General features: G+C 42.3%; 1 protein-coding gene across 2 annotated transcripts in view; it reads left to right on the top strand.

Annotated features, from left to right (window-relative positions):
* Positions 1-9682: 9682 nt before the first annotated feature.
* ARHGEF39 (Rho guanine nucleotide exchange factor 39) overlaps positions 9683-10086 on the top strand; it is a 5003-nt gene continuing 4599 nt past the window's right edge. The window contains exon 1 of one of the 2 annotated variants that reach the window (XM_027839600.1): positions 9683-10057. In XM_027839600.1, the coding sequence (XP_027695401.1) occupies positions 9926-10057 (132 nt within the window). In that variant the 5' untranslated portion in view covers positions 9683-9925. The remainder of the gene's footprint in view (positions 10058-10086) is intronic. The other variant, XM_027839599.1, reaches the window with a different exon arrangement.

Genomic DNA, 10086 nt, shown 5'->3' on the forward strand with positions numbered 1-10086 from the left:
TGGGAAATGCTGTCCACATCCAAAAAAGAACTATAGAGTGTGAATGCAGATCAAAGCATTTTATTTGCTCTCTTTTTTTCTTTTTTTGTTTGTTTCTTCTTTCTGGTGGTTTCTCCCATTTGTTCTAATTCTTTACAACATGACTAATGTGAAAATAGGTTCAGTATGAATGTATATGTAGAGCTTATATCAAATTACACACCAATGTTGGGGTGGGGGAGGGGAGAGATGGGGAGAAAATTTGGAACTCAAAATCTTATGGAAGTGAATGTTGAAAACTAAAATTAAATAAATAATTTTTTTAAAAAAAAGTTCAGCCCCAGCTCTAACTTGAGAAGGAGCCTCTTCTTAGGACTTGCTCAGACTATCTATATTCCTCCATCACCTGCCTGGATTCAGCAAAAAACAGCAGAACATGGAGTTAAGTCTTCAAGGTCATTCAAAGGTGAGTCTATAGTTAGTCAATGTCTTCACCATCTTGTCTCCAGAAATTTCAAAGCTTGCCACATCTAATTACTTAGGCCTTACCTCTCTAGTCACTTGGGACTGAGTCTTTTGTTCACTCTGATCCAAGTGTCCCCCAAGTAAGGAGCTTACGTCTGGTAGGGGAGATAAGCCACCTACAAGGTCAACTGCCCCTTGAGAGGTACAAAGTACTTGTTCAAAGGAGGGAGAGAGGTGGAAGGGCTTCAAGGATGAGCCTGTTTGTCTGTTGTCCAGGTTTGGAGAGACCCATCGCCAAAGGGTTGGCCACCAGCAGAGGGTCTTTTTGTAGTGTTATTTAAACATATCATCTCATTAATTTGCTTATGGAGGCTTGGAGGGTTTATGGGAGGAGGTGCATGGTCCTATGATCCATAAGCTATGGGGAACCCAGCCCCAGGTCAAGCCCTAATTCCAGACTCTGATCCCCGAATTACACTCTCCATTCCACTACTGTGGTGTTCAGGCCACATATTACTTTCCGTCATCGCCCCTATCCCATTTCCTATGGAAATACTACCTATATTTCAAGAACCAGCTGAAATGATGCCTTTTCCAGGAATTCTTCCTTGATTCTTATCTACTCTAGCCCCTAAAATTCATTCAACAATGACTACTTAATATATGGAATACATTATGCTAAGAAGTGGGAGAGAGATGCTAATAAAAGTAAGATATAATCTCTCCCCTCAAGGAGTTCATATTCTATTGGGAGGAAACAACACACACATATACACATAATTAAATAGAAAACACATATGCAATAACATAGGGAGGGAGAACATTATTAGTAACAGGAGAAGCCTAATGTAGGAGATGATGTTTGAACTGGACCTTGAAGGAAGCCAGGAATTCTCACTGGTGGAGGAAGAAAGGAAAAAAGGAAACAAACATTATTAAGCACCTACTAAGTGCCAGGTACCATGCTAAGCACTTCACTTATATTATCTCATTTAATCTCCACAGCAACCCTGGGAGGTAGGTGCTATTATTATCTCTATTTTATAGATAGGGAAATTAAGGTAGACAGATGTTAAATGACTTGATCAGGGTCACACAACTAGAAAGTGTCTGAATCAGGATTTAAACTTAGGTCTTTCTGACTTGAGGCCTAATGTTCTTTCCATTGGGCCACCTAAATGAGGAAAGACTATATTTTAGGTTTGGGGAAACAACAATCTAAGTAATTAGGGAAAGCTTTGCAAAGGAGGCGGCATTTGAGATGGACCTAGAAGGATGGGTAGGACTCTGAGAAAGGCTTCCAGGGGAAGCAGGGAGCAGAGGAGGGCCAAAACTCTGAGGCTGGAGCCTAGGACAGCAATTGAATTGGAAAATAGAATACATGATGGGTATTAGTGGGAGATAAGGTTGGAGAATTAGGTTGCAGACAGATTATAGAGGGCCTGAATACCAGGCAAAGGAATTTGGATAGTATTCAGTACGCAATAGGGGTTTCTAAGTATGGTCAGAGCCATGAATGAGGAAATTAATTTGACAGTGGTGTGTAGAACAGATTGGAGGGGGAAGAGATTGGAAGGCAGGAGATCTGTGAGAAGGCAATAATCCAGGCAGGAGTTAATGAACTACATTGAAAAAAGAAGAAATGGTCAACCGGGGGAAGGATGTGAGAGCAATGGCATAGAGAAAGAAGCTACAGGACTTGGTGATTGATTTGAGGCATGGGACCAAGGAGAGAGAAGTCTAAGATGATGCTGAGGTTTCAAACCTAGATGACAGAAAGAATGATCATGGCGTTAGGAAAGGGAACTAGGGAGAGGAGTAGGTTTTGGGGAAAAAAGATATAATGATCTTTTCCTCTGAGAGCTTTAAGCTGCATTTCTCTCAAGCACTTTGGTGTTCCATTTTGTATTCTACAGTAGTTATTTGTGTATGTGTCATATCCTCTTATTAGCTCATGAGGGTAGAGATTGGGCATTATCTGTCTTTCTATCTCCCCCAGTGCCTGGCACAGTGCTCTGCAAATAGGAGGAATTATGAAAGCAAGCAGATGTCTTTTGTTGAAACTTGAGGGCAAATATCAGGTCGAATTACTTTGTTTGCTGGGTAATAGCTAAGTCTTCCTGTTCCCTTCCTTATTTGGGAAGAGGGAAGGGAGCTAAACTAGTGATTAAGCAGCTCCTGTCTGCAGAGCCCTGTGCTGGGGCTACATAAATAAATATGATATGGATCCTACCCTCAGGGAGTATACAGTCAAATAGAAGGAAGGACAAGTAGATAAAGAACGATCATACAAAAGCTGCAACCTATGATCCAGCGCTCTAGTTCGAATAAACAAGGTTCAATATCAGGGCTGACTCCCAAAGAGGTCATTTTCTCTTTTAGCCCATGGCTCCCTCCCAGAGTTATTCTAGGAAAATCTCCCAAGTACAGCTTGTGTCTAGGTATCCACAGATGTGGACAACAGGATCCTCAGCTTCCATACAAGTCTTGCTTGTAAAAAAAAAAATCATGTTGCGTATAAAGCAGTGTCAAAGAAAAAAAATATTAATGCTATACTCTGAATTTTAGGCATAAGTCTACCAGTAACAATATAATTAAATTTAACATGATTCTAAAACCAAGCATTTTTGTCAGAGAGAGAAATGCTCACACAGCCATGATCCCTACTGTACCCTCAGACATGTTTCTCTACTCCAAAATAATTGGAGGTAACGTTTATAGGAATATTGAACAAGGAAATGGCTATAATATGTTAAATTACAGTTTTGGATTAAGGGGGAAGGAAATAAGCATTTATATAGCATATATATAATTTTACTGTGGGGTGAAATAAATGCTGTTGTGGAAGTATGTGTGTATATATATGTATGCATGTATATATGCATACATACATACACAGATTTACACACATACACACAGTGGTGTGTATATATGTGTGTGTCTACATATTTATATATACACATATATACATATTTACATACATATACACACAGTGGTAGGTATACATGTACATGTCTATATATGCATATATATAGACACACACATATAAACATACTTCCACAAAAGCATTTGTTTTATCTAACAATAATATATATATACACATATATGTAGATACATATACACATACGTGTAAGTGAATCTGCATTTGTGTGTATAATATATATTACATATATGTACATGCAGGCTGTGTATGTGTATATATCCACACATATAAAATATGATTGCAGGCACAGTGTTAAGCACTTCACAAATATTATCTCATTTGATCCTCACAACTGGGAGGTGGGTGTTATCATCCCCATTTTATAGTTTAGGAAACTGAGACAAACAAAAATTAAGTGACTTGCCCAGGGTTATATAGCTAGTACATATCTGAGTCAGAATTTGAACTCAGGTCCTCTTGACTCAGGTGTAGCACTCAATCCACTAGGACACCTAACTGCTTTTGGATTCAGTATCAATATTAATATCACAATCTTTTCTTTCTGAATAATAGAAGATGGTATTTATCTGCCAGACCAATTGCCTCAGGGGATGGGGAAGGCAAGGATCTAACCAAGACAATCAGTATTTACTAAAAGCCATTTATTAAAAGCCAGGCACTGTGCCCTTAATACTAGGGGTGTAATGAAAGGCAGGCAATCCCTACCCTCAGGGAGCTCACAGTCTAATGGGGGAGATGACACAAGCAAACAACTATGTACAAGCAACATGTATACAGCATAAATTGCAAAGCGTGCAGAGCTGAGTAAGGTCTAGAAAGACTGGTAAGGTAGGAGGGGGCCAGGTTATGAAGGCTTTTAAAAGACAAACTAAGGACGTTATGTTTGATCCAGGAGGTAATAGGGAGCCACTGAAGTTTCTTGAATAGAAGGGTGAGATGGTCAGACCTATACTTTAAGGAAGTCTTCTTAAGCAAGACCAATTCGACAGTGAAGAGAAGGATAGACTGGAGTGGAGAGATGAGGCAGCTAGCAGTCTACTGCAGTAGTCCAGGTATGAGGTGATGAGGGTCTATCTACCCCAGGGTGGTGTCAGTGTCAGAGGACAGAAAAAAGAATAGTTAAGAGATGTTACAAAGGCAAAAACAACAGGACTTAACTTGGATATGGGCTGTGAGAGAGAGGGAGGACTTAAGAATGGCACCTAGTTGGGAGCCTGGGTGAGAAAAATCCTCTTCTTTATCTAGAAGAAAAGATTCCAAGAATCTAGAACTTGGGGTCACTCATGAGGCAACTTCTAAGGCCGTCCTCGTCCAAGTCATCTTCCTTCTCTAGGTTCCAGAATCAGATTTAATGTTCAAGAAAGCTAAACAGAGGGTTTTATATTTGATCCTGAAGGAATAGTGAGCCACTGGAGTTTATTGAATAGGGGCGACATGGTCAGATCTGTGCTTTAGAAACAATCACTTTGGCAGCTACATGGAGTGGGGAGAGACTTGAGGCAGGGCCAACAACTAGAAAGCTATTGGAGATGAGAGGCGATGAGGACCTGTACCAGGAAGGCAGCTGTGTGAGTGGCGCAAGGGAATATATATGAGAAATGTTGTAGAAGTAGAAATAAAGAGCTTAGCAACGGATTGGATATGTGATATAAATTCAAGTTGAGAAGAAGAGAAATTGTGACCTTGGTGACTGGCAATGGCAGTGCTTTAAGATAGCAATAGGGAAATTAGGAAGAGAGATGGATCTGGGAAGAAATATAATGAGTTCTGTTTTGGAGAAATAGACATGTTTCTCCAGTCTGGGATATCCAATAAGCAGTTGGTGACAGGAAACTGGAGGTCAGGAGAGAGGGTAGGGCTGGAGAAATAGATATGAGAATCATCTAAATGAAATAGTATGAAGGAAGAAGAGGAAAGAGACTAGGGTTTTGGGGGATATCCCCCCTTTATGGAGCATGACCTGGATGAAGATCAGCGAAAAGGGACTGAGAAGGAGTGGTCAGGCAGGTGGGAGGAGAAACGGGAGGCAGCTGTGCCACAAAAACCGGAAGAGAAGAAAGTATCAAGAAGAGGGTGATGGACAACATTAAAGGTAATAGAAAGGTCAAGGAAGATGAAAATTAAGGGAAAACCCCAACAGATTTGGTAATTAAGAGAACATTGGTAACTTGGGAGAGAGCTTTTTCAGCTAAATGATGAAGTTGAAGCTGGATTGTACAGTTGAAAAGAGTGAGACGAAAGGAGTCAAGGCATCAATTATAACCAGCTTTCTCAAGAAGGTAAACCATGAAAGGGAAGAAAGATATAGGATGGTAGGAAGAGGGGTTGGGCAAATCAAGTGACGGTTTTTGGTTTGGTTTTGTTTTACGAATGGGAGAGACATGGGCTTGGTTTGAAGGCAGCAGGGAAGTAGCCAGTAGACAATAAGAGATTGAAGATTAGTAAGAAAGAGCTGGAAATCTGCTGAAGAAGATGGGCTAGAATGAGATCACATGTGCACGGAGAGGTGTTTGCTTTGGCAAGGGGAAGGGCCACTCTTCATGTGAGACATGGGTAAAGGTAGAGGTGATGCACGAGGTATTTCAGTGACGTGAGATGAGGAGAAAGGAGAAGAGGAGGAAGATCAGGGACACAGAAGTGGAACACTGGTGGCTCATGGCAAGGAATAAGTCATTGGTTTGGAGGAGATTGAAGAAGACCTAGGAAATTAGGGTGTTTGAGGGAGTATTGTTATCCATATTGGAAGTCCTCTCATACAATGGCACAAGTTGGGGTTCAGAGAAAGACTGCAAGCTTGATATTGAACTTATTCAGGAAGGAAAGAGTGTTTTAGGAGTTGGTAGATAACACCTATCAGCATCTTGATTGGGTGATAAATTTGCATTGAATGAACCTCAAAGGAAGAGAATAATGTTAGTAGTGGGAGAGTCTAGAAGTAGCAATGGGGAGCAAGGATTATTCTGACAGCCCAAACTTGGCTGGTGATTTGGGAGAGAAATGGGGGAAAGGCACAATGGCATAGGTGAAATTTGAACTGAGCTTTGAAGGAAAAAAGGGACTGTCAACAGATAGGTGGAGGGGATGTCCACTCTAGGTATCAGGGACAGTGTAAGCAAAAGTGAAGGGATAGGAGAGGTAAGGATGAGAAAGGGGAGCAGAGTGGACTAGTTCGGCTATGTATTAAGAGGAGAAGCATAAGAAAATGCTAGACATGTTGGAACTGGATCATGGATAGACTTGTGTGTCAGAGTAAGAAGCTTTTAAAAAATTATTCCTCCTCCTCCAAGATTCCTCATCCTGGTGGGGAGGTGAACCTGGGTTTTGGAAGGCTATACCAGGGGAAAGCATGTTCTGACAGGTCCTTCCCAGCTGGAAGGGCTTTGAGGACAAGGGTTTAAAGCAGAATGTCTAAGTCTACTGTCTAAGGATCAACCCAGCTAAATTTGGAGAGGCTCCTTGCCTCAAACTTGGTAACCAAGTGGGGAGGATTCTTTTTTTACAACTACATCACCTTACTAAACTTGTAAAATTAAAGCATGGAAAGTTTGTGATATGAATTAATAGAACTAATACCCACAGCAATGAAATCATGGACCCTTAAAATATGTGGGAAAGTATTAGTCAATTATTAGTCAAGGGATTAAGTAGGAATGTGGGTAGATCACCCAAAGCCAGTCTGCAATCAATCAGGAGACTTCCAGAAAGTGGGCCTGGGGTGGTGGAAAAGCAAGCTTTCTCCTCCAGAGGAAGTACTCAGGTGAATCCCAAATCAGTCTGGAGCAGCTCCGGTGCTAGGGGTCCTGCCAGAGAGGAATATACTTGGGCTTTAAGATTAGAGAGACCCATGGGGCCAAACTGGGCTCAGAAGCATTAGTGAGAAACAATACCTTATTATTGGGGTTCTTTACCTGGGGTCTGTGAATATAAAATATGTGTATATACACACATACACACATTTTATATACATATACACATATACATATTATATATACATACACACACATATAAACTCTACTTCACTATTGTCTTGCAACCCTATAGATTTTCTTATATGGATTTAAAAACATAATTCTGAGAAGGCGTCACCAGGCTGCCAAAGGTGTCCAGTATACAAAAATGGTTAAAAACCTTTAATTATATATATTCTTACAGAATTTTTGAGGCTCAGGGATTTTAAGTGACTTACCCTTTGTAGCACAGCTAATAAGTCTCAGAGTGGGATTTAAATCTAGGTCTTTCTGATTTCAGATACAACATTTTTCCCATTGGGTCACTCAGCTTCTTAGAGCAAATGGGTATAATAATACTCGCACCGTCTGCCTCAGGGTTACTGTGCAAAAAGTGCATCGTCAACCTTTAAAATGCTGTAGAAACTTGAGCTATTTTTAAGAAGGGCATCTTGGCCTACTAGATTTGTAATTTTGGATTTGGAATCAGAAAACTTGGGTTTCAGTCCTGGCAGTATCATTATTTAATACTAAGTACACTTTCTGAACTTCATTTCCTCATCTCCAAAATGGGTATCAGAATAGGTACTTAATGTTTGTTTGAGCTGAATATTTACATTACTTACCTCATAGGGTGGTGAGGAAAATGCTCTGTAAACCTTAAAGAGTGATCAAAAAAAAAAATGAATTAATAGTTTGGGAAATTTGAGTTACCATCCACACTACTGCTAGGTGATTTTCTTCTATATATAGCCTTGAAGGCAGTGCAGTGTGGCACACTGGAAAGGGCATTGGATTTGGAGACAGAAGACCTGGGTTGTTTGTTGTTGGGTTTGTTTTTGTTTTTTTTTAAATAAATTTTTATTGATACTTTGGCTTCTTACATATATAGTTTTCCCCAGTATCCTTACCCTGCCCCCTACTTCCATAGAGCCATCCTTTATAACAAATAATTTTTAAAGATCAAAAAAAAAGGAAAAAATCAGCTTAATTGATCAATATATTAGAAAAGTCTGAAAATAAGTACAATGTACATCCCTTATGGACTTCCCCCCTCAGAAAGGATTTGGAGTGAGAGTATCTTCTCATCTTCTTTCAAAACACACTTGTTCTTTACAATTTTGTAGAATTCTTTTTTTGGTGGTTCTTTCCATTTATATTTTTGTAGTATTTTAGTATATTCGTGGCTCTGCTTACTTTGCTCTTTATCAGTTCATACATTCGTGTTCCCTGCCTCTTTGTATCTCTTACATTCATCATTTCTTACAGCACAGTGATATTCCATTACATTCCTGTACCACAATTTGTTTAGCTATTTCCCAGTTGATGGGCATCTAAGAAGACCTGGGTTTGGAATCACTGCCCTGCTACCTGCTTCCTCTGACTTTGAGGAAATCATTGCATCCCCGTTTCCACATCAGGAGAAAATGAGGAGGTTGGACGAGATTCTCTTCATTATCTTTCCCATTTCCAAATCTCATTATAGTGATTAGGAGCATCCTTATCCTTGCTATTTGTGTAGCAAATTACTTGTGAGCAAAAACTTGTGGTCTGGCTTCTGTGATCACATTTTTGGGGTGGGGGAGGGAGGAAAGAGGAAACGAGGGTGCTGGTTTTAAGAACAGCCGCTCTGAGGCAACAACAGGAGGAAATAAGCAGATAATGAGCCAGCGGGCTGGCGGATCTCTGTGCGCAGAGAGCAGGCTCAGGCATCAGGTGGGGCAGGAGCCTAGCTGCCTTTAGCTAGCTCGGGTTTAGGAGCCAATGGAGTTTAGAAAGCAGTTAACAGGATAGCCTTGGACCCAGGGCAAAGTCCCTTGGGTCAGCTCCAAGGACGTGCTTAATTCATGTCCCTGGAAACTAAGACGTCCTCTGTCTTTGGCTCTAAGGCAGCTGATAAATGTGGAGTATAACTGAATTAATGGGAAGAACACTGGCAATGAGTCAGCAGGCCTAAGAGTAAAGCCTTTCCTGCTCCACTTGCTAGCTGTGTGACTTTGGAAAAATCATTCAGTCTCTCTGAACCTCGTGTCCATCATCAGTAAAACTGGGATTGAATCACTAGGCTACTTGGCTCCCACCATAAAATCCCAAAGGCCTGCACTTCTGGTCCTCACTCGCATCGGATTGAGCCAAGTTCTGGGATGGGGCGGGGAGGCGGGTCCTACCCACCCCACCTACATCAACCTAAGTACAGATGGGGCGGGGGGAGGGGGGTGGAGTGTGCGCATGCGAACAGCGGGAAACCCGGAGGGGAAGAAGTGGGGTATGCACCGGCAGCCCGAGGCTTTCTTCGTACATGCGCAGTATCGGCGATGTCTTGGTCTCCGAGCCGACAGGGGGCGCAGTGCACAATTCCCTTCCCCGGCCCCGCCTCCTTTGGTGGCGGTTGGAATTTGAATCCTGGCCGGTCTGGGTACCTGTGGCATTTGGAGTGGAGGGGTGAGCTCGCGCTTGACGTGGGCGCGTGCAGGAGCGGGGAGGTTGGGGTCTCTTCTTCCCGGTGACCAAGCGCCCCCTCCCTGGGGGTGGGGGAGGAGGGTTGTTACAGTTTCCATCGTGATCCTGTCCGGTCCAACCCCGCCCCCCTATGTGGAGCCCGGGGCCGCGGTGCCCGGTGCGGGAGCAACGGGCCCGCTGGGAGAGGAAGCGAGGCCGCACGGCCCTGGAGCTGCTGGAGACGGAGCATCGCTACGAGGAGCAGCTGGGGCTGGTGGCGCAGGTGCGCGGGGGCCCGGGGGCGGGGCGAGG

The sequence above is a fragment of the Vombatus ursinus genome, unplaced genomic scaffold, assembly GCF_900497805.2.
Source record: "Vombatus ursinus unplaced genomic scaffold, bare-nosed wombat genome assembly UNPS02014832.1, whole genome shotgun sequence".
NCBI classification, from domain to species: domain Eukaryota; kingdom Metazoa; phylum Chordata; class Mammalia; order Diprotodontia; family Vombatidae; genus Vombatus; species Vombatus ursinus.